General features: G+C 41.6%; 1 protein-coding gene across 2 annotated transcripts in view; it reads left to right on the plus strand.

Annotated features, from left to right (window-relative positions):
- The first annotated feature begins 564 nt into the window (after window positions 1-564).
- The window catches only part of MAMDC2 (MAM domain containing 2), a 165852-nt gene continuing 140747 nt past the window's right edge, over window positions 565-25669 (plus strand). Inside the window, exons 1-2 of one of the 2 annotated variants that reach the window (XR_003790805.1) lie at window positions 565-1208; window positions 1544-1657. Coding sequence is in view for 1 of the 2 variants with exons in the window: in XM_029202966.1 (XP_029058799.1) it covers window positions 1175-1208; window positions 1544-1657 (148 nt within the window). In the remaining variant the exon portion in view is untranslated. The remainder of the gene's footprint in view (window positions 1209-1543; window positions 1658-25669) is intronic. The other variant, XM_029202966.1, reaches the window with a different exon arrangement.

Genomic DNA, 25669 nt, shown 5'->3' on the forward strand with positions numbered 1-25669 from the left:
GAACAAGAGTTTGTTAGGCCAGTGGTCCTCAAAATGTGGTCCCAGACTAGCAGCATCAGCACCTGGAAACTTGTTAGGAATGTGCAGAATCTTGGACCACAGACCAGAACTACTGAATCAGAAGCTCTGATCGTGGGCTTCTGATGTACCCTAAAATTTGAGAATCATTGCCCTAGGCATAACATTGCCTGCCCAATATAATAAAGAGCATTAAGAAGAACCCCCACCCCTATCACCACTTTCTTTACTGGAGGAGACTATTTTTAAAGACCCACTTAGTGCTCAAAGCAAATTTGTAGCCAATGGGTACTTCACCATAACCCCCTCCCTGACATCACTACCCCCACCCCAATTTAGAAACCTTCTACTAATTTATCATGGCTCTTTGGAGAGGAGGAATGCCCCCATTTCACCAGACAGAGGGAATGCTGAGCACCAGAGATGCCAAACATTCCACTGCTAAATAAAGGCGGGGAGGTGGGGGGGGGGCGGTGTTCCAAGGTTAGCGTTAACCATAAACGCTGAAACTCTTAGATGTAAGGCTTATTCCACCCAACACTTCCCAAAATTTCCTCTAGGTTTTCCTAAGAGAATTCCACCCTCTTCCATTCTGGGGAGAAAAGGTTAAAATTAGGGCGAGCCCCGCAGGACTGGCATTCCAGATAGAGGGAGGCTGTCCCCAGAAATAAGCTGGTTCCCACTAGGATGGGCGGGGTGGGGCGGGGCGCCTCCAGTCCCAGCTCAGCCGAGGGGCTCCCGGGAGGCCTGCCCTCTCCAGTATCTGCCAGGGGTCTGGTCCCAAGCTTTAAAAATCTGAGCCGTGGCACTGCCTCCCGACCTCTCCTCTCCCAGCCAGTTCTGGCTGGCTTTTCAAAAGTGTGCAGTTGTCTCCTCCCTGCCCAGCCCCATCCTCGCCCAGGACCAGCTGTGCGGCCGGCCGACTTCACTTACGACGCGAGCGCACCGAGCGGCGCTCACAGTTCAGGCACCTTCGGCTTTCCGCTCTGCTCCCGGGGCCGCTTTGCAAAGTTGGGCAGCTCCAAGCGCACGCTTTGCCTCCGACTTCTCCCTCCCCCGATTCCAGGCGCCCCCGCTTCCCACACTCCTTCCACCCGGAGCAGCCTGTCCCAGCGGGCTGGCGGCTCGCACCCCTGTCTAGTCTTCCTCCCCGACCATGTTGTTCGGGGGCGTCCTGCTGGCGGTGCAAGGTAAGGCCTGGATCCGGGATGGGGGGGTTCCTCCGAGGGGCGCTCTCGTGACCCTCTCCCAATCCCGCAGCCCTGGTAGTCGGGCTTGCGGTCCTAGGCTGGGCCATCCGAGGGCGCCTACGGATCCATCTCCACAGCCGCTAATCTCCCTCCCCGAGCCCAGCGACCGGGTCGCGCAGTGCAAGCGCCCTGGGCGGGGGCGGCAATACTGCCTCCCTCTCCCGTCCCCTCCCGCACCCCTTCTCACTATCACCATGTGGTTCCCCGGGGTGCCCTAAGTTGGTGTAAACGCTCCTGAGACCGAGCCTGAACTGAAACCCGCTTTGTGCCAGCAGCCCTGCAGCTTGCCGGTGCCCTGGACCTGCCCGCGGGATCCTGCGCTTTCGAAGAGAACACCTGCGACTTTGACTCGGTGTTCGAGTTCCTGCCATGGATTTTAAACGAGGAAGGTAAGGGGGTCAGTGCACAGGGGCCCAAGGTGAACTTTCCTTTTTTGCTGGTTGGCTCTTTCGCATGGGCAATGTTATCATCTTGGAGTTAAGTACTCTCAGGAGGAAAAGTGTGAGTCATGGATCATCTTTCCGACTCTCAGCTGTGCTGCATGGATGGCCAATGAAGAGATGGAGGCCTTTGTTTACCTGGCCTGTGGGTAGAAGCTCTGCGATTTTGCCCGCCCCCTCCCCCCATGGAAGGGAGAAAGGGGGCACAGCTGATGATTGTCTCCCACCAGCTGCGTGCCCTCTGCAGGTCAACAGCCTCTCTGGTCCGCAGTAGACACCTTGGTGAGCTGGGGAAGTTGGGTGAGGTTAGTTTTCTTCTCGTCCTGCAGAAATGGTGCCCTAATTCTGTGATGGGACCTCAGTGCTAAACCTCACATTTATGTTGTGCTTGACAGCGTTTTGTTGCATGACATCATCCTCATGTTATTGTTGTATTTATAATCCAGTACTTGGCGAAAGAGGATACCAAGTCCATGTCCATGTGCCTGAGGTCTCTCAGCTGGCTGGCGTTGGTCATTGTCTTACCACTCATACCGTTTGGGTTCGAGTGACAAAGTTTAAATGTGGGGTCTTCAGATATAGCTTCTTGCCCTTCATTTATTTAGTAAAAAATAAGTAGTTCTCTAACGCCGAAGAGGAGGCACTTCTTTCCCTTATCTCTCACTTGTGCCACCCCATTAAGAAGCTTGATGCCCCAGGCCACTGGGACTGGGAAATAGCCTCCTTTAAAAAACACTGCAGCATAAAAGAGATCAACTAACCTCCTTCCCAGGAATCTCAGTTGTCCTCAGGCCCCCAGATTATCTAAGCTCCCTGGAGAAGGGGGAGGTTCAGAACCCCTGCTTAGGGTGTATGAACTGTCATCACAGCTTTTCTGCCTTGGGCTTCTGTTTGGGGCTTTGCATATACTAGCTTCTCTGACATTGGCAGGGAGGTGATGTTAGCCCCATTTTACAGAGGAGGGACTCTCAGTCTTAGAATATTCAGATGGCTGGCCCATGTCCCAAGCTATCAGTCAGTGGCCAGCTCTGAGCTGACTAGATCAGGGAAAAAACAGGAGGGAACTACTCAGTGGTAAGCTTTATTTATTGCCAACAATTGCCAAGCCTTTCCTACAGAGTACTTAGGGGTAGCTGGGAAAAATCCATTCCTGATTTATCGTTTGAAGGATTCCTACCTTGCTGATTGCCTTAGGGAAGTCTCTTTCATCTCACCACCTTACCCCTTTCCCTGTTCTGGCTGTGTTTGAAGCATTTTGAGCAGTGGCCTGACCTGGACCACATGACTGGCTTTGGAGAGCATTATTCTCTAGCACAGTGCTTTAGCTGCATTAAAATTACCTGGTGGGTATGTTAGGACACAGGTTGCTGGGCCCCACCTCTGAGTTTCAGAGTCTGTGGGTCTGGGATGGGGCTGAGAATTTGCATATCTAACAAGTTCCCAGGTGATGCTATTGGTCTGGAGATCACACTTTGAGAACTACTGACCTTTGAGAACTCCTACCTCTGCTGGTGGCCCTGTGCAGGGCTAGGACTAAGGTGAAAGAGCCACTTGCATGACACTGAGAGTGAAAACCTCCTTAAATCTTGTGCCCTAGACACCCCTCTTGCCTCGCCCTAGCCTGGCTCTGAGAAAAGGAAATCAACATCACCCCTTAATCCAGGAGCCTCAGTCCTGTGCCCCCATTGCCAGGCCTCTGTCAGGATGGTGGCCCCCTGGCAGCCTGCTCCTGGGTCAGTGGGCAGGCCACAGCTCGCTGCACTCAACTGCCACCCAGACCCGCAGGAAGTGCTCTCTGCTGAGTTGGCACCTCTGCACCAGTGGCAGTTAAACTGTGCCCCTCCAGAAAAACTGGACGATGCTTATAGGGAAAGGTGATTGTGGTTTATAGCAAAATGAAGACACTGTTGCTTTCCTCTTTGCTTTCTTTTTAACTTCTAACAGCCACAGCTTTCTGGCTCAGGGCTGGGGAAAGTTCATTCATTCTCCTCTGAGCATTCCCCGGGGAGCAGGCTGGTTAGGCTTCCATCCTTACGTATCACGTTTTTTCGGAGGCCAGAACTTGGACATAACAGTCCACTCCAGAGGCACAGCGAGGTAGGGGTGTGGCAGCCACTGCTGCTGCCTGCTGAGAAGCCATCACTAAGAATTTCTGGTATAAACCCATTCCTAGGTTGGTAGATTAAAGACAATACAAGTGTCCCAGGCTGAAATCTGTTCACAAGCCTTTCTGCAAATTTACTTCATCTTGCTGCAAAAACCCTTTGAAACTGGTTCCATCCACCTCCGTGTATTGTATGGCGGCATAGAAAATTATAGGTTTCAGTGACTTTTGCCCACAAGTATTTGGAATGCAAATAGCACTTTCTAGATGTCCTTGGTCAGTAGCTTAATTTACAGTGGAGAGATCAATGCTAAAGCCCAGTGAAGAGAGTTAAGTAGAGAAAAAAAATCTGCCAATTAGAATTTCATTACAGGAGATTAAAATCGGGAGTCATTGTCTCAAAATATCTCCCAGCTGCCCCAAGTTGTATTTGAGGTCCACCCCTTTGGTTTACTTAGAGTATTAGGTCTCTAAGCCTCTCCGATTACAATTCCAATGTCCCTAGCTCATGGCCATTTTGAAATACGCTTGATTTCCACTGGGCACAAAATGGATGAGTTTTGACAAGGCGATGCATTGACTTGGGTTGCGTACCATAGGAAGGGTACCCCCAGGGACAGAGGGTGGCCCAGAGCAGGTGACTGGGCACAGCAACCTAGCCTCGTCTACTTTCCAGTTTCTTGTTTTCTTGATTTACCTCCATGTTTTCGGTAGAATATTTTAATTTTCTCTCACTTGTCAAGGCAAGTGAGATTGTGTCAGAATCAAACTTTGAACTTACATCTAAATTTTAGGTTTGAATTAAATCCTGGAAAGAAGAGATCTATTTTATCATATAAAAATCTTTCTTATTCATTCATTTATCATCTAAAAAAAATCTTTATTCATTCGCAGTTCAGAGAATATTGGAACCCCTTTGAACAGTCGTCCTCAGCTGAAATCGAGATTGTTGGTTCCATTTCCCCACTGCCAGCTGTGGGGGGGCAGAAGCCCTTCGGCTGAGGATTCTTGGACACTATAAAGTTGGCCTCACATCAGAATGGTCATAACTAGTCATCAGTTGGGTTTTGGCTTCATTCCAAATTTTGGACCCCTTGGTTTGGCATCTTTAAGCTGGCTCTATGAGGAAGTCATTGGAGGAACTGAGGGAGGGAGGGGGTAAAATCCAAACCCAGGTACTGCTCCTTAATTAGAAGTTTGGAACACTAAGTCACCCCAGAGAGAAAGGTAGATGTGGACATATCAGGTTAAGAGGAGGTAAAAAAGGAAATTCAAAGCACTTGTAGAGAAAGTTTTTTTTTTTTCTACAACAGTGGGGGTCAGTGTTTGAGGAATTGCCTAATACAGGAAGAATTTGGATGGTATTTGTACCCAGGAGCAAGTGATGGTATCTGAGGCAGGCTGGCCAGCTAGAAGTTTGGCATAACCAATGGGGGGCGGGTGGTAGAGTAGGTCGATATCTCAATGTATGTACATGCGTGTGTCTCTTCCTGTCAACCTCCTTTCTTCACCCAAACCCCTTCCTTCTCTCTTAAGGACACTTTCAGTTACTTGGTCAGCTGAGTTTCACTTCTTCACTCAGTCATGTGCTAGTTATTAATACTGATAAATCCTGCCTGATATTTCTTGAGGCCCGGCTGGAGCCAGAAGTCTGGCCAGCATCCCCGGGGGCCTTCCTAGAGGAGGAGGACCAGTTCCCCCTTTCTGTGGGTTACAGCTCTCTTTCTGACTCAGCATTCCACCCTGACATCAGGAGTTCATCAGGCAATTCCCACCCTCTGGATCTGCTTAAACCTGCATCACCTCTGCTTGTTGGTCTCTTGATGCCCTTTATGCAGAAACACAGCCCCCGTGTTGTGGAGAGGCTGAGAGCAGCACGAGTCTGGGGTGTTCCTCAGATGCCTCTCAGAGTAACAGTCGACCCCAGGAACTGGCTGAGTTCTTCCTGCAATGCCCTGTGGCGTTCCCCGGCCCGCCCTGGCTACTACTGATGTCAGATTGAACCTGGCTCTTGTGAGCTGTGCCTGAGCATGGCCTTGGTTCTGCCCTGGCTCTGCCTGGGATCCTAGATCCTAGAGCTGGGCCTTGGAGTTCATCCAGTGCAACCTCCTCATTTTACGGAGGCGTGCACTGGGGCCCAGACAGGTTCCCAGTCAGGGTCAATGACCAAGTCAGTGGCAGCCCTGGGGCAGGGCCTCATTTCCCCAGCTCTTCACCTTTCTTTCTTCTAGCATTGCTGCCTCTCCCAATGTCCCTGTCTTCACCAGCTCCTGGACCTTGACACTTTGGTGTGTTAGTCAAGCTCTGCAACGTGTTAGAAACTCTTCATCAGACATCTAATTATATTTCATACATGTGGAAGAACATGGGTTCCAAAGGTGCAGTGCTTTGGGCCTACCAAACCCACAAAACACTATATTTTATGCCAGACCATGCATTTATTCACTCAGATGTGTAGGGATCCCACCTGCCTGCAATCTTTAGCATATAAAAGAGTGCCTGGCACATAGTAGATGCTCAACAAATATTTGTTGGATGAATGAATTTGCTGAAGGAATAACTTCAATATTGGATGATTAAAAAGTCCTTATGCGTTTCGTGTGTGCCCCTGGTTCATTCTGCCCCTTCAAAGGTAGTTCCTTAGCATGAGAAACAATGTAAGCCTAGTGGTTAATATGAACTCTAGAGTTGGACAGCTTGGATTAGAATCCAGGCTCTACCCTTATATGCTGTGTGGCTTTGGGCAAATTATTTAACCCCTCTGTGTCTTAGTTTCCTTGGCTGTAAAATGGAGATAATTAAAGCACCTATCTCCTAAGATTGTTATGAAGACTAAATACATTAAAATATTTAACACATAGTGAGCACTTTATACATGTAGCCAATTATTATTGTTACTCTTATTATTACTAGTTTTGTATTTTATCAAACATTATTTCTTCAATTCAGACAGCTTTCCAACACAGCTTCTGGCTTGCTCAGGAGAACGCATTTTTCTTTTCGTTATAGTTTTGCCATTTGTTCTCTATTCCAACCAGAGGAAGAGCTTTCCTTTTCTTATTGTTTGGCTCTATTTTATTTATTTATTTAATAATTCAATCATCTGTTAGCCTCCTGGGCCATCTAAGTTTTGTGTGGCTGACTGAAGTGTGGACATAAAGGAATAAGACTAAGTTTCGCACTTGGTATACAGTCTCTCCCTATGACTTAGACCTTTTTCTCTATAAATTCTTAGTTTTTGTCAGGAGTGCTTTGGTCCCTGCCCTAGCCTGTTCTTCCCTACTTATCTGTCCCACGGAGCTGGTGCCTCAGCATCAATCAAGTTCCACGCTGGTCCCTTCTAGGAGACCTCTGAACTCTCATCTCCTAAGCTCTTAGGCAGGTCCCTAACCCATGGCCTCCCCGTCAATCAATCTGAGTTCTTGTGTTCTCTTACCTGGCCCCTCCACTTGGGACTTAACCTATCTGGACTGGTAATCTCTGCCTGCTCCTCTCTGCTGTGACTCACTTCTCTGGATGTAGGCTCTGTCTGGCCTTCCTATCAAGGCCAACACCCAGTCTGGGTTCCTCCCTACTCAAATTAGAGTTGCTGAATGGGAAGTTGCTACCCAGCTCCTGGTCTGATCCCTGACAAGGCGCCCAGGATTTTGGGGATGTTTTCCTTCCCATAATTGCAGAAGTCAGCTGTGGTCACAATATATTGGGAGGAAAAAGTAATTTCTTGTCATAGGACTTTCTACTTTCACTGTCATCTTCAAATCTCTTAGCATGCAGTCCCCAGGTTTTATGACTTGCATTTTGGGATATGCTATTCATAAAAAATCCTGGTTCTTAAAATAGCAGAACCTATTTGGTAGGTCACCCCAGCAATAGTCCTACTTCTGTCTCTTGTTAAACAATGTTTGATTTTTAAGAATCTGAGTGAAACCTATTTATGTTAATAGAAGTGATGGGCATCTTGATATATAAGCCCAGCAGGTAGCTGAACATGTGTTGGGCATCTTTGCTGGTCAATCCTGATTTTTACTTCTACCAGTTATCCCACCCACTCTTCCTCAATTTCTCTTATGCTTGTCTTAATCAATTCAGTCATATAAATGTATTCATGCATTCAGATCTAGGCTCTTGGAGCATTTGATTATATGTTTAATTTCATATATATGTAGGTATGTATATGAAATACCTACAGGAAGACGGTAGTACTTAACACAGAAGAACATATGGCTGGTGATAAACGAGGAAGTTATTTAAGACCAAAGAACTTTCACAATATATCAGAAATTTCTATTATATCCGTTAGGCCATACCTAATTAAGGAAAGCATAATGTCATACCTAATATCAATAAAACATTCCTGACAAAAAATAGGAATTTATAGAGAAATTCTCACACCTGTGCATTAGGCCAATGGTTCTCAACCCTGACTGGACATTAAAATCACCTAAAAGTTTCTTTAAAAATAGTTGTGTCCAGCCCTACCCCAAGAGACTCTGATTTACTTGGCCAGACATGGGGCCAGACTTGGTGCTGTTAACAAATAGACACTAAGAAATGAACAGACCTGGTGTTGTTAACAAATAGACACTAAGAAATGAACCAACTCCCTAGGTGATTCCAATATGCAGCCAGGGTTGAGGGCAGTGATTAGAAGAATGGCCAACTGCCCCCATCTCCCCGCAACCAGATGTAAAAAGAAGGAATGTCCTCTTATTAAGGATCCTTTAATGATTACCAATTGCCAACATGGTAAAGTGCAAACTGCCTAGCTTGGCACACAAGGTCCTTCGTGATTTGCCCCCAGCTATATTTCTACTCTTCCCTCCCATTAATCCCCAGCGTGCTGTTCATTCAACATGCTCTTTACTTTCTTGCCTCCCTGCTCTATTTGTGCTGTTCTCTACGTCTGTATTATCCTGCTTTTCCATTCCCCTGCCCCATCCCGGCCTATTTAAATCTATCTGTGCTTTAATGTAGGGCTCTTTTTTTTGAAACATTCCCTGATTTTCCCAAGTAAATGAACCTCTCCCTTTCCTCTTTGTTCTCCCTTCCCATGGCTCTCTTCACGTTCCACCATGTAAATCTTCTTAGTGTCCCCTTATCGGTGTCCCCACCTCTTCACCTCATCAGAGTGTTACACTTTAAGAACAGGGATCACATGCTTCCCACAACACCTGACAGACAGTGTGTGGTACAAACATTCTGGATTTAATCAATCTCTAAAGCCCTTATTGAGATTGATTTAAAAAGAAAAAAACAAAACAAAACTTGACATTTTCCCCTGTAGTGAAAGAGGTTGTGTTTAACAATCCTTCCTACCATAGGACTTCAAAGACTTTGGAGGCTTCTGTTGTAATTTCCAGATATAACAGTGAAGCCGTATTTCAGCTTGCCTCACCAATGTGTGATTTGTTTCATCCCGACATACCCATGGGCAAATAGCCCTTGGATTATTTACCCATCAGGGCAGCCCGAATCCCTTGATCCTCTGCCATCACAAACAATCATAAAGCAGCCTTGAGAGTGACACTGATCGGTCTAAAAAGTATTTTTTGCAAAAGATGAACAGACTTTGAACTAGCTATTGAGAGCTGTTGTTTCTAAGGAACTCAAGTGTGAGACATCAGTATAGTACCCACCCTGATGGGATATTTGTCTGCTCCTGGAAGCAGCTCTTGCATACTGTGGTGACTTATGGAGAAACCAAAGGATTAGGTTTATGATTCAGTGTTATCTGCCAGAATATTTGCTTTTTCTACATTTGAGACATTTATCTGTGTTTTGGGGGATTCTGAGGTTTAGAATAAAATAATAAACCAAAACAAGTGGTATCATGCCATAATGTCATAGTATCGTGAATGAATCATATGTTTTACAGAAAAAGTTTCTAAAGAATATTAAAGCAGAAACTAACACACCATTGTAAAGCAATTATATTCCAATAAAGATGTTTTAAAAAAAATATTCATTCTATCAACACACATTTGAGTGCCCACTACCCGTCAGGCACTATATTAGTTGTTGGAGTACAGAGAGTGCATGAAATACATACACAGTCATGGTCCCTGACCTTTGTGGTCACCATAGACCAACAGGAAGAAACATAAATCTGTAATTATGGTAGAGAGCAAAAGGAATTGTATACTAGCCCAGGAGTTTCATTGCAAACTGCATAAGTAGGCTGTTTAAATTAAGCAGAAAAGAAATTTATTGGAAGGGTATTAATTAGCTCTCAGAATCAGAAGGAAGTCTAGAGAGCTATATTTGGGCAAGGGTAAAGAGATACATATTGTAGGCAAAATCCTACTGGAGGAACCATTCGTGGACTTTACCACTAGATATTTGTTACTGTGCTTCTGCTGCCTGTTCGTTATTCTGTAGACAATGAGTAGTGATATGGCTTGCTCTCCAGCCCAGTAGCTGAGAAGAGGATTGATTTGAGGAAGATTGGCAATGGGGAGGCTAGTTAGGGAACTGTGCAGTGGTCTAGCTAAGAGATGATGAGGGCTTGAAATAGGACAAGGGGAGTAAGGTAAAAGGGAGAGAGTAAATAAAACACCAGAAAGGGGACTAAATTGACAGGACTTGCTAATTGATTGGGCGGGAGTAACGAGTCAGGGAAAGTGACTCTCAGATTTCTAGTTTGGACAGCTGTTTGTTTGAGGGTGTCAACAGTTGAGAGAATTTCAAACTGAAAATTATGTTAGGGTAGAAGAAGTTGTGTTCAGTTCTGAGTTACCTGGGAAACATCCAGGTGGAGGTTTCCAGCAGGACTTTGATGTAGGAAGCTGAAGGTCAGGTACAGTCTGGGTAGTACTATGGCTGTGGGAATCCTTAGCATAAAGACAGTGGTTGAAATCTTGAGAAGAGGTAAGATCACCCAAAGAGAATGTATAAAGTAGTAACAGCAGGAAGCTGAGGGTGGAGCCTTAAATTCATGTTTAAGGATTAGGCATAGGAAGGAGATGGTGGAATAAATGAAACAGAAGGAACTAGACATAGAGGAGGAGGAGAATTAGGAAAGTGCAGGGCCTCAGAAGCCAAAGGACTTAGGAGTTTCTAAAGCAGAGAGGTGGGCACAGTATGACTTGTCTGTTGGAAATGACAATTAGGTGCTTGAATGAGCGCAGTGTCAGTGAAATGCTGAGGACAGACCCCAAATGCCCTGGTGGAAGAATGAAGGGAGAATGTAAACAGTTAGCAGAGTTCTCAGTAAGTTCAGATGTTCTCTCTTTCTCAGAGAGAGGTTCGACCATACCTCTAAAGAAACTTGAGATGAAAGAGTTTTTGTTTTGTTGGTTTTTCTGTTTTGTTTTTTTTTTTAGAAAGGGGAGACTTGAGCTTGTTTTTGAAGTGAGAGGAAAGGATCAGTAAAGAAAGAAGATTCAGGAGACAGGGGGGCTCTAGCTCTGCACTAGAACCAATTTCCACTTTGACGATTCAGAAACCTCAAGAACATACCGATTTCTTGGACCCACATAACCCAAGATCCCTCCATTGAGTGGCTCAATAACACTTGTGTCAACTTCAAAATGTGTGAAATTTTATTTCTACTGTAAATGCAGAGGTGTAGGAGATTGGGCTGAATCTGTGGTAATTAGGATGCATCCTAGAATATACTTATCAAAAAGCAAAACCAAACCTTTTATAGGCTACAGGAGAATGTTTGGGTATAAGGAAACTTTAACAGCATAGCATATTCTATTTCTGTTATAGGAATAGTTCCCAGCGAGAACTGTGAAGTAAAACCTAGTGAAATAGTTACACAATATAGCTTCCTATGCAGCCATGGTGTGTGACCCATAGGTGGCCTTTCATGGTACCTGTCGAGTACATTTATCGTCATTATCTGTAACCTTCACAACAGTCAACAGTCCTGGAGGTGGTTTTTATCAACATCAACACAAAGAGTCAGGATATGGACTGAAGCACATGTGGCTCCAAAGATTTGAGCTTCACTGGGCCCTAGGCTCCTTCCCATCAGAGAGTAAGTTGTTACCTTCATACTTCCAGAGGTCATCACCGAGGAAGACAGACCTGGAAGATTTATGCTTCCCTAGAGGTAGTGGGAAACCTCTGCAAAATACTGATGGTGTCCCAATATTCCAACTCCTGCCCCGGGGTTCCAGGCCTCAGATACAACCAGCATGTCTGCCATGTGGTGGTAAGCCTTTGGAACCAAGCAAGCATCAAGCCAAGATAGGGAAATATACATCTACTTATTTTTTCCATAACAGATTAAAGTTTACTCTTGGAACCATTTGAAGGATTCTCTTCTCAGTCCTCAGCATTATCTTGGCAGAGAACTTTAGGGAAAATTTACAGCTTGACCTAAAATGCTTTGGCAGTCTTAAGGAATACTCCTAAACTTTGAATTCATCCATTCGTACTGTGAACGAATTAAAAGAGTACACAGATAAATGTGTTTTTGCAAACCAGTTGCCCTGCTACACGAGCAGTTTGGTACTCACTCGTTCCATTACTCCTAACAGAATGGCAGTGTTGCTATCCAGCAACATTATATAATATTGTGATATATAACTTAGCTCTATGCTCAGAGAAATTTCCATTCCTTATTTGAAAAACTTTTGCCTCACTGCCAAAGAGAGCTGAAGTGTTATTTGGGGCCACATTTGTAATGAAGATGACTTTAATATGCTTTAACTTCACCAAGAAGATGCCTTCTTTGCTTACCAATATTTTATGACTAAGGCCATATTGTCTGATACCATAACTTAATAAGTTTTCTTTTTTAAGCTTCTGCAGATTTCTTTTAATTTTGTGACTTTATGAAAAATGGGTAATAGACTAGAGTGTGTTTAAAGTGTATTGTGACTCTGCATTAGCCCATTTTAAAATACAAGCTTTATGGAAAGCTTTTGATTTTCCACTACAAATCCTGAAAATTGGGAATATGCATCTGAAAACATTTTCCCTTTTCCACAAATTCTGATGAGGAAAATGTGAGTTACACATTAGTACCGTTTTTGGGTTTTTTTGAGAATCAGCACTGAAGAGCAGACCGTTTTGTTTTTGTTTTTGTTTTTTTTTTAATCTGTAGCCTTTGTTTAATTCACAGTTTCTTATATTTAAAGGATCATGGGTATTTTAGGTAAAATCTATTAATGTCCTGAAAACATTTTGGCTTTTTGAGAAATCCTGTCTTACAGAGGAGTATTCATCAGACACAATCCCTTCTACAGGAATAACCTACCATAGGAGACCAAAATCTAGGTAATAAAATATTATGCCCTTTTGTTAGTGCACTCAGATCCAAGAAGCAGGATTAAAAAGTCTCTAAAACCCATGTGTATATACTTGGAATTTTATCTCTTCATTCTGCCTCTATCTGCACACCTATTCCAAGAAATAACCGAGTTCTTTACAGTTTGATGTTTGTCTGGGACTCGTTAATTAGATATAACAATTGCTGATATTCTTGTTTTACTCATTGTCTTTTTTCTGAGTTATGATCTGTCCATTCAATTCAAAGTGCATCTGCTTCTTTGGTCCTCTGAACCAAAATTCACATTACCATATACTAATTCCATGTTAAATTCCATGGTCAATATCCCTGCTGGTATAATTTCAGTCACATTGATAAGAAATCATTCATTCAGGAGGTAGAAACAGTTTGCAGGTATATACATTGCCAGAGTTAATCAGGTGATAATTTTGTATATCAAGTTATTATATACAAATGTTATTATTAACAGTAAGGGACAGAGCTGGAACTCAAAGCTAAACTGTCCAACCCTATTTTCCAAGTGACACTGATCTATTTTTATAAAACATCACTCTGCATTACAGAGTACTTATTATTAGAAACTGAGTTTCTTGGGAAAAAAAGGCAGCCAAATCTTCCAACAAAAGTCATTATAACATACAAGCATTTACTAAAGAAGTGACTTCTCAAAAATTTCTTGTCACTTACTACTAGCTTAGAGCATATACTTTCTAATGGTGGTAAAATATTTATTAGTTTCACATATCTTCATCTTGTAAATACAGTTCTATAAATAAAAAAGTGAACAAATTATTTTAAAATATTCAGTATTCTATTTGGTGATTTTAGAATAGATTTTTTAACATCTTTATTGGAGTATAATTGCTTTACAATGGTGTGTTAGTTTCTGCTTTATAACAAAGTGAATCAGTTATACATATACATATGTCCCCATATCTCTTCCCTCTTGCATCTCCCTCCCTCCCTCCCACCCTCCCTATCCCATCCCGCTAGGTAGTCACAAAGCACTGAGCTGATTTCCCTGTGCTATGCGGCTGCTTGCCACTAGCTATCTATTTTACGTTTGGTAGTGTATATATGTCCATGCCATTCTCTCACTTTGTCCCAGCTTACCCTTCCCCCTCCCTGTATCCTCAAGTCCATTCTCTAGTAGGTCTGCATCTTTATTCCCGTCTTGCCCCTAGGTTCTTCTGAACATATTTTTTTCCTTTTTTCTTTTATAGATCCCATATATATGTGTTAGCGTACGGTATTTGTTTTTCTCTTTCTGACTTACTTCACTCTGTATCACAGTCTCTGGGTCCATCCACCTCACTACAAATAACTCAGTTTCATTCCTTTATATGGCTGAGTAATATTCCATTGTATATATGTGCCATATCTTCTTCATCCATTAATCTGTTGATGGACACTTAGGTTGCTTCCATGTCCTGGCTATTGTAAATAGAGCTGCAATGAACATTGTGGTACACGACTCTTTTTGAATTATGGTTTTCTCAGGGTATATGCCCAGTAGTGGGATTGCTGGATCATATGATAATTCTCTTTTCAGTTTTTTAAGGAACCTCCATACTGTTCTCCATAGTGGCTGTATCAATTTACATTCCCACCAACAGTGCAAGAGGGTTCCCTTTTCTCCATACCCTCTCCAGCATTTATTGTTTGTAGATTTTTTTTTTTCTGCAGTATGCGGGCCTCTCACTGCTGTGGCCTCTCCCGCCACGGAGTACAGGCTCCAGACGCGCAGGCCCAGCGACCACGGCCCACGGGCCCAGCCGCTCTGCGGCACGCAGGATCCTCCCGGACCGGGGCACGAACCCGTGTCCCCCGCACCAGCAGGCGGACTCTCAACCACTGCGCCACCAGGGAAGCCCATTTGTAGATTTTTTGATGATGGCCATTCTGACCGTTGTGAGATGATATCTCATTGTAGTTTTGATTTGCATTTTTCTAATGATTTACATTGTTGAGCATTCTTTCATGTGTTTGTTGGCAATCTGTATATCTTCTTTGGAGAAATGTCTATTTAGGTATTCTGCCCATTTTTGGATTGGGTTGTTCGTTTTTTTAATATTGAGCTGCATGAGTTGCTTATATGTTTTGGAGATTAATCCTTTGTCAGTTGCTTAATTTGCAAATATATTCTCCCATTCTGAGGGTTGTCTTTTCACCTTGTTTATGGTTTCCTTTGCTGTGCAAAAGCTTTTAAGTTTCATTAGGTCCCAGTTGTTTGTTTTTATTTCCATTTCTCTAGAAGGTGGGTCAAAAAGGATCTTGCTGTGATTTATGTCATAGAGTGTTCTGCCTATGTTTTCCTCTAAGAGTTTGATGGTGTCTGGCCTTACATTTAGGTCTTTAATCCATTTTGAGTTTATTTTTGTGTTTGGTGTTAGGGAGTGTTGTAATTTCATTCTTTTAAATGTACCTGTCTAGTTTTCCCAGCACCACTTATTGAAGAGGCTGACTTTTCTCCACTGTATATTGTTGCCTCCTTTATCAAAGATAAGGTGACCATATGTGCGTGGGTTTATCTCTGGGCTTTCTATCTTGTTCCATTGATCTATATTTCTGTTTTTGTGCCAGTACCATACTGTCTTGATTACTGTAGCTTTGTAGTATAGTGTGAAGTCAGGGAGCCTGATTCCTTTGGCTCCATTTTTCATTCTCAAATTGCTTTGGCTATTCGGGGTCTTTTGCGTTTCCATACAAATTGTGAAATTTTTTGTTCTAGTTCTGTGAAAAATGTCAGTGGTAGTTTGATAGGGATTGCATTGAATCTGTTGATTGCTTTGGGTAGTACAGTCATTTTCACATTGTTGATTCTTCCAATCCAAGAACATGGTATATCTTGGATATATATTTGTATCATCTTTAATTTCTTTCATCAGTGTCTTATAATTTTCTGCATAAAGGTCTTTTATCTCCTTAGGTAGGTTTATTCCTAGATATTTTATTCTTTTTGTTGCAATGGTAAATGGGAATGTTTTCTTAATTTCATTTTAAGATGTTTCATCATTAGTGTGTAGGAATGCAAGAGATTTCTGTGCATTAATTTTGTATCCTGCTACTTTACCAAATTCATTGATTAGCTCTAGTAGTTTTCTGGTAGCATCTTTAGGACTCTCTATGTATAGTATCATGTCACCTGCAAACAGTGACATCTTTACTTCTTCTTTTCCAATCTGGATTCCTTTTATTTCTTTCTCTTCTCTGATTGCTGTGGCTAAAACTTCCAAAACTATGTTGAACAGTAGTGGTGAGAGTGGGCAACCTTGTCTTGTTCCTGATCTTAGTGGAAATGGTTTCAGTTTTTCACCATTGAGGACGATGTTGGTTGTGGGTTTGTCATATATGGCCTTCATTATGTTTAGGAAAATTCCCTCTATGCATACTTTCTGGAGGGTTTTTATCATAAATGGGTGTTGAATTTTGTCAAAAGCTTTCTCTGCATCTACTGAGATGATCATTTGGTTTTTCTCCTTCAATTTGTCAATATGGTGTATCACATTGATTGATTTGCATATATTGAAGAATCCTTGCATTCCTGGGATAAACCCCACTTGATCATAGTGTATGATCCTTTTAATGTGCTGTTGGATTCTGTTTGCTAGTATTTTGTTGAGATTTTTTTTTTTTTTTTTTTTTTGGTACACGGCCCTCTCACTGTTGTGGCATCTCCCATTGTGGAGCACAGGCTCCAGACTTGCAGGCTCAGCGGCCATGGCTCACGGGCGTAGCCACTTCGCAGCATGTGGGATCTTCCCAGACCGGGGCGGCAGGCAGATTCTCAACCATTGCGCCACGAGGGAAGCCCTTGTTGAGGATTTTTGCATATATGTTCATCAGTGATATTGGCCTGTAGTTTTCTTTCTTTGTGAAGTCTTTGTCTGGTTTTGGTATCTGGGTGATGGTGGCCTTGTAGAATGAGTTTGGGAGTGTTCCTCCTCTGCTATATTTTAGAAGCATTAGAGAAGGATAGGTGTTAGCTCTTCTCTAAATGCTTCGCCTGTGAAGCCATCTGGTCCTGGGCTTTTGTTGGTTGTAAGATTTTTTTTTTTTTTTTTTGTGGTACGCAGGCCTCTCACTGTCCTGGCCTCTCCCCTTGTGGAGCACAGGCTCCGGAAGCGCAGGCTCAGCAGCCATGGCTCACGGGCCCAGCCGCTCCGCGGCATGTGGGATCCTCCCAGACTGGGGCACAAACCCGCGTCCCCTGCATCGGCAGGTGGACTCTCAACCACTGCACCACCAGGGAAGCCCTGTTGTAAGATTTTTAATCACAGTTTCAATTTCAGTGCTTTTGATTGCTCTGTTCATATTTTCTGTTTCTTCCTGGTTCAGTCTTGGAAGGTTGTGCATTTCTAAGGATTTGTCCATTTCTTCCAGGTTGTCCATTTTATTGGCATATAACAGTGCCAGTTGTTACTTCTCCTTTTTTATTTCAAATTCTATTGATTTGAGTCTTCTCCCTTTTTTTTCTTGATAAGTCTGGCTAATGGTTTATCAATTTCATTTATCTTCTCAAAGAACCAGGTTTTAGTTTTATTGATCTTTGCTATCATTTCCTTCATTTTTTTTTCATTTCTTTCCGATCTGATCTTTATTATTTCTTTCCTTCTGCTAACTTTGGGTTTTTTTTTCTTCTTCTTTCTCTAATTGCTTTAAATGTAAGGTTAGGTTGTTTATTTGAGATGTTTCTTGTTTCTTAAGGTAGGAAGAAACCTTCCTGCTTTTGCTGCATCCCATAGGTTTTGGGTCATTGTGTTTTCATTGTCATTTGTTTCTAGGTATTTTTTGATTTCCTCTTTGCTTTCTTCAGTGATCTCTTGGTTACTAAGTAGTGTGTTGTTTAGCCTCCCTGTGTTTGTATTTCTTACAGATTTTTTTCCTGTAATTGATATCTAGTCTCATAGCGTTGTGGTCAGAAAAGATACTTGATACGTATTCAATTTTCTTAAATTTACCAACGCTTGATTTGTGACCCAAGATATGATCTATCCTGGAGAATGTTCCATGAGCACTTGAGAAAAATGCGTGTTCTGTTGTTTTAGGATGGAATGTCCTATAAATATCAATTAAGTCCATCTTGTTTAATGTATCATTTAAAGCTTGTGTTTCCTTATTTGTTTTCATTTTGGATGATCTGTCCATCGGTGAAAGTGGGGTGTTAAAGTCCCCTACTATGATTGTGTTACTGTCGATTTCCCCTTTTATGGCTGTTAGTATTTGCCTTATGTATTGAGATGCTCCTATGTTGGGTGCATAAATATTTACAATTGTTATATCTTCTTCTTGGATTGATCCCTTGATCTTTATGTAGTGTCCTTCTTTGTCTCTTGTAATAGTCTTTGTTTTAAAGTCTATTTTGTCTGATATGAGAATTGCTATTCCCGCTTTCTTTTGATTTCCATTTGCATGGAATATCTTTTTCCATCCCCTCACTTTCAGTCTGTATGCGTCCCTAGGTCTGAAGTGGGTCTTTTGTAGACAGTGTATATACGGATCTTGTTTTTGTATCCATTCAGCTAATCTATGTCTTTTGGTTGGAGCATTTAATCCATTTACATTTAAGGTAATTATTGATATGTATGTTCCTATTCCCATTTTTTAAATTGTTTTGGGTTTATTATTGTAGGTCTTTTCCTTCTCTTGTGTTTCCTGCCTAGAGAAGTTCCTTTAGCATTTGTTGTAAAGCTGGTTTGGTGGTGCTGGATTCTCTTAGCTTTTGCTTGTCTATAAAAGTTTTAATTTCTTCGTCAAACCTGAAAGAGATCCTTGCTGGGTAGAATAATCTTGGTTGAGGGTTTTTCTCCTTCATCATTTTAAATATGTCCTGCCACTCCCTTCTGGCTTGCAGAGTTTCTACTGAAAGATCAGCTGTTAACCTTATGGGGATTCCCTTGTGTGTTATTTGTTGTTTTTCCCTTGATGCTTTTAATAATATTTGTTCTTTGTATTTAATTTTTGATAGTTTGATTAATATGTGTCTTGACATGTTTCTCCTTGGATTGATCTGTATGGGACTCTCTGTGCTTCCTGGACTTGATTAACTATTTCCTTTCCCATATTAGGGGAGTTTTCAACTATAATCTCTTCAGATATTTTCTCAGTCCCTTTCTTTTTCTCTTCTTCTTCTGGGACCCCTACAATTCGAATGTTGGTGCATTTAGTGTTGTCCCAGAGGTCTCTGAGACTGTCCTCAATTCTTTTCATTCTTCTTTCTTTATTCAAGCAGATCCTTTTGAACTCACATTTTAAAAGCCCTAATATATCATAGGTTATATGTTTTATCTGAAGATTTTCATCTTTGTTGTCAACATGAAATAGTTAATAACCTACCTACAGGTGGTTCTCTACTGAATATTGTGTAATAAAGGAGAAGTGATATTGAAGATAATATATCTGAAGATGCATAGTATTCACATGAGTTATAATTCATGTTTTTTCTTCTAGTGTCATTAAGATGTAGTTGACATACAGCACTGTATAAATTTAAGGTGTACAGCATAATGTTTTGACTTATATATATCATGAAATGATTACTGCAGTAAGTTTAGTGAACATCCATCATCTCATGTGGATGCAAAATAACAGAAAAAGGAAAAGATATTTTTTCCTTGTGATGAGAACTCTTAGGATTTGCTCTCTTAACAAGTTTCGTATGTAACGTACCACAGCATTAATTGTATTTATCATGTAGTACGTTATGTCCCTAGTATGTATTTATCTTATAACTGGAAGTGGTACCTTTTGACCACCTTCACCCAATTCCCTTTCCCTCCAAATCCCACCTCTGGTAAATGCAGATCTAATCTCTTTTTCTATGTGTGTGTTTTTTTGAAGTATTAATGACCTACAACACCTTGTGAGTTCCTTTTGCACAACATAGTGATTTGTTATTTTTGTACATTACAAAATGATCACCACAGTAAGTCTAGTTACCATCTGTCACCATACATGGATATTACATTATTATTTCCTGTATTCCCCACACTGTACATTTCATCCCCATGACTCATTTATTTTGTAACTGGAAGCTTGTACCTCTTAATCTCCCTCACCTATTTCACTCATTCCTCCACGCCCCATCCTCCCTGGCAACCACCTGTTTGTTCTGTATATCTATAAGTCTCTTTCTGATTTGTTAGGTTTATTCATTTGTTTTGTTTTTTAGATTCCACATATAAGTGAAATCGTATGATATTTGTCTTTGTCTGACTTATTTCACTTAGCATAATATCCTCCAGGTCCATCCATGTTGTCACAAATGGCTTTATTTCATTCTTTTTTTATGGCTGAGTAATATTCCATTGTATATATACACCACATATCCTTTATCTATTCGTCTATTGATTGGCACTTAGGTTGCTTCCATATCTTGGCTATTAGGCATGCATGATTCATTTTTAATCTTGGGCTTGTGAAGTAGGACTTATTTGCTTTCCATACATGTATGCTGTAAAGAGTATTGAATGTAAAAGGAAACTAGAGTAGCTATAGAGAATAAATCCCAGGTTTTTAGACCACCCCCCATTTTAAGAACATATCAATAATTACCAATGATTTCATGCTCAGTTTTGATCCACGTGGGCCTCTTGTCTGTCAAGTATGTCATTAAGCAACTTTTGAGAGAGGTTGAGGGCAACCTGTTTGTGTAACAGCTGAAAATGGACAGCTTAGCTGTTAATAAAATTTCTCTGTCCCTCAGAATATCCCTCAAGCCTCTTGCCTCTCCACAAACTCAGCTACTCACAATAAAAATTTCTGGGAGATGAAAAGGGTGTGAAATTGTTTATATTTTTAATTAACTCTGTTCATTTGTCATTTTGGTGATCAGGAAGTCATTCATAATTTTGCGACAATATTCTGTCATAAAATAAGTTTGGATACATTAATGGATGATCTCTTGCTGAGCGTAATATTAGCCTAGTAGTCTAAGATTTCTTAGAAAATTAATGGGTCTTGGAAAAATAGATAATATTCACCATCATTCTATCCAAATGTGCAGTGAAACATGGTCATGCACAGTAGACACTGCATTTGAGGCTCAGATGATTTAAGAACTTTTCCTTAGAAACACTCGACAAAGGAAAAATCCTGAAGAATAAACTGCAGGGATTCAGAGTTCTGATCTCCTTTCAGTCTAGATCACCAACCACCAGCTGCATTGCAGAATGACTTGCCATCAAGGTACTCTCAGCTGGGAGCTGAGGATGATACCTGGCATATTTTATTTAAATATTTTGAGAATGGACACATCAATGATCATTTTTTATGTTTATCCTTAGATCTTTTTTCAGAGTATCTAAAACTCAAAGACCATTTACAAGCATTTACTGAGCACTGGGTGAATGTGTTGGCATTGAGCTAGAAGACCCAGTAGATAAATAATGATAATTATTTTATCTAGCATTTACCGGGCAATTCTAATATGTCAAGCACTGTGCTAGATGCCTTGCATGTATAATCTCATTGAATTCTTACAATAACCCAATGAGGAGATACTCATTACAGATGAAGAAACTGGGATTTAGAGGGTTTTTTTTTTAACATTCCCAAAGTCATGAAACAAGTAATTGATGGAGCCTGGATTTTAACCTACATTTGTCTCCAAAGACTAAGAAAAGAATCATTCTGCTATTTTATCTCTGTTTCCCCATTCTCCCCTAACATGGGGTCTCAAAGGATCTTTGTGATAGAAATATTAATGATAGCTATAATAATAACTAACTTGTAAATACTCATCTATATATTATTCTGTATTTGATGTTATTAACTAATTTAATTCTCCCAACAGCTTAGTGAGTTGAGTCTTATTTTCATCCTCATTTTAGGGTTAAGGGAAGTGAGGCATACAGAGGTAATATAACTTGCAGGTCACAGGGATCCCAGGTAGCAAGGCTGTATTTTGTAACAGGTCTTCTGGTTCCAGTCTGTGTTCTGTGAAGGAAATAGCAATTATAATACTCATTTTTTTCCAGTGCACTTTGAGGTGAGAAACTTTTCTACTTAAGTTCTGATGTGAATGACTAAGAGAACCATGAAAGGGCATTGTTTCTTCCAGATTCTTCCATACACAAGGGCGGTATCACCAAATAAATTCTAATTTGAGGAAATTTTAAATCAATCTTTTCCTTTAGAAATGGCACAGAACCCTGGGGCAACAGAAGAATTCCTGCTTGGTTCCAAGTTCTAAATGAGATTACATTGGGAACTCCTATGAGAGTCTCGCAGTCAAAGCATCCCCACGACTGCCCCGCATTCTCTGGACAAATTCCAGTAGAACTTATGTTCCTTGATAATCTTATGGTCTTGTTTTAAAAATATGTCAAGTATCCTCATGCAAAAAAAAAAAAGAAAGAAAGAAAAATGTAATATCTGTCTGTTTGGGTTATGGAAAAAGACATTAGGCACTCAAATCAGTAGGGATATAAGCAGGAGACACTAAACAAGCAGAAGGACAATGAAAATCCCTCAACCTTGGAGCAAAAGCAACAAATGACCCCTTGGTAAAACTTACATTTTAGTTTAGCTAAAGAAAGACATGCATTTCGGTCTTGAGGTTTTTTTTTTTTTCTTTTCAATCATGACTATGTATGTATTTGTTTACTTTTGAATGTCTAATTTCTTTCTTTAAAAATTTTATTGATGATGGCTATTCTTACAGCAGAAACTAACACAACATTGTAAAGCAATTATACTCCAATAAAGATGTTAAAAAAATTTTTTACTGAAGTATAGTTGATTTACCATGTGTTAATTTCTTCTGTACAGCAAAGTGACTCAGTTATACATATATATAGATTCTTTTTCATATTCTTTTCCATTATGGTTTGTCACAGGGTATTGAATATAGTTCCCTGTACTATACAGTAGGACATTGTTGTTTATCCATTCTATATATAATAGTTTGCCTCTGCTAATCCCAAACTCCCATTCCTTCCTTCCCCTCCCTGCCCTTGGCAACCACAAGTCTCTTCTCTATATCTGTGAGTCTGTTTTTCGTAGATATATTGATTTGTATTGTATTTTAGATTCCACATATAAGTGATATTTGGTCTTGAGTTTTGACTAAAAATATAAACTCATGAGTAGTCAGCAGTGAAAGCGTAGCCCTAGGCAGTTGATCAGTGAGTTTGCATCTGTCAACAAAATGCAAGGGCCTGGTGGACAATATGCTAAGAGGCTCAGTATTCAACTCTTATATGACTAGTCAGTTATTTCTGTGGAGCTGTAATATATAGTATGGAAAATTACTTGTCAGTGAGATCCTCAGCCATGATATAATAATAATGACCTCTTGTCACTATGTTGCAGATACCATGCCCATATTATTTCTAAACCCTGTTATAACCTTGTATGATCTGTGTGGCTATATCCATTTTAAAGATATAGCAACTGAGACCCAGCAAGGTGACTCAGCTTGCCCCAGGTCACACAGCCAGAGCAGGATGGGGTCCAGGTCTGTCTGCTCCAAAGCCTGTGTCTGTTCCACTATCTTGCCATTGGGTGTCTGGCGCTGGATTTGATGCTGAAGGGGCTTCCAAAGAAGGGCAGGACTTAACTTCTGCCCTCTAGTAGTGAATAGGATTCCAACCTCTCAGATGTTGACCATTTTGACAACCTTTTCTCCCAAACCAGCCTCTTTACCTCTTTGCCTTTGCCAGGAGCTGTTGGCCTTTGCCATCATCCATCATAAACATCTCTCCCAAACTCCCCTGGGGCTGGGGATTGCTTTGTGTCCCCAGCACCTGGCCTCATCATGGTAGACATTTAAGGAGGGCTTATTGGACTCAATTCAACTCATCTTCCTCCCTCCCTTCCTGTTAAGCTCAGCTTTCATGATCCCCTCCCCTCTTTGTTTCTCCCACTGGCTCTCAGTCCTTTATGACTGGCTCTTCCAAGCCTAAAACTAGTTCTTTCTTCAATCATTCAGGGGACCTAGTGTTTCTATCATAAAGCTGCCATCATGTCCCACTTCCCAAAGCCAGCTTTGGTAAAGTTCAAGTGGAGAGAAAACTTTGCCCACTAGTTCTTTTGGTCCTCAATCCTTGAAGAATAGATTTCTTCATCCTTTCCCCAGGGAAGGCGTGATGACTCATAGCTCTGTTAGCTAGAAGAGATGCTTACAAGGCTCAACGGTTCTGTCCCCATGAAGCCTGCCCTCCCACACTTAATACCAATTCACAAGATCCATTTACTGGAGCTCAGGACATGCTTAATTCACTGATAAATGAAATAGGCGAGAATGTTCAGTAGTGCCATTTCCTACCCTAGAACCCTCTTCCCCCAGACCCTCATGTAGCTGTCTCCTTCTCATCATCTCAGCCTGAGCTGAGATGTTACCCTCTTCCTGGGGCACCCCATACCCCAGGTATGATCTCCCTCATGGTCACTATCACATCGCCCAATTTTAATTCTCTCTGTAGCACATTAGCTCTGATATTTTTCTTGTTTATTTAATTATGTATTTATTGTCTGCCAACCCTGTTAAACTGTAAGCTTTGCGATAGCAAGGAACCTGTCTCACTTGTGTCACTGTGGATTCTCCCATGCCCAACACAGTGTTTACCACCAGAAACGTACTCAATAAATATTTGACAAGTGGATGAACAAATCTTAGTCACTGCGGTGCTGCTGCCTTGGAAATATATGAAGGCCAACACATTATCAGGATTTGCTGAATGAAAAGAAATACCAGGTGAGCCTGGGCATCACAGAGACATTCTGTATAAGTAATGCGTTTCCCTCAAGAATGTGTCTAGGCAGAAGCATCAGATAGAAAAGGTGAATTTTTCAGTTACGTTTTGGTCCTGCCATTATGGTGCCACCAACTCTCCCATTGTCTGCCAGTTTGAGCAAGTGTTTTACTGGAGAACAGAGATTTATCACACAGACACAGGATAGTATTTTCTTCTTCTTCTTTTTTTTTTTTTTTTTGGGGTACGCGGGCCTCTCACTGTTGTGGCCTCTTCTGTTGCGGAGCACAGGCCCTGGACGCACAGGCTCAGCGGCCATGGCTCACGGGCCCAGCCGCTCCGCGGCATGTGGGATCCTCCCAGACCAGGGCACGAACCCGCGTCCCCGGACTCTCAACCACTGTGCCTCCAGGGAAGCCCAGTATTTTCTTCTTTTGACAAATGTAGAAAGCAATTTGTGGAACAAAGAAAGATATAGAACATTTAAAAACTAAATTCTAAGACATTGCCCAAACATGAATTAGAAGGGGCGTGTGTGTGTGCGCGCGTGCCTCTGTGTGTGTGTGTGTGTGTGTGTGTGTGCGCACCTGTGTGTGAAGAATAAATCCTTAGGTAGTCTGTGGTGTGAGAGTGATTTTTCAGAAAACTGGCTAGTTCCTTGTAGTACAGATTGTGTGTAAATTATTCAAGCAACTGTTGTAATTTTCTTCTCTTCCCCTAAGATCAGCCAAGCTGATACCTGAAATCCATCATGGTAATCAGATTCCAGACCATGTGGAAAACATTCTCCCTTATCACAGATTTTTCGTTTATGATCGCAATAACACAGACCTCCATGTGGAGCCCTTGAAGCAGTTTGAAAAGAAATTCCCAAATAATGGATGTGATTGTCTGGCTGTAGCTCTCATGCATTCTTG

Source organism: Monodon monoceros, unplaced genomic scaffold (assembly GCF_005190385.1).
Source record: "Monodon monoceros isolate NGI ecotype Baffin Bay Population unplaced genomic scaffold, NGI_Narwhal_1 Super_Scaffold_5, whole genome shotgun sequence".
In the NCBI taxonomy this organism is placed as follows: Eukaryota; Metazoa; Chordata; class Mammalia; order Artiodactyla; family Monodontidae; genus Monodon; species Monodon monoceros.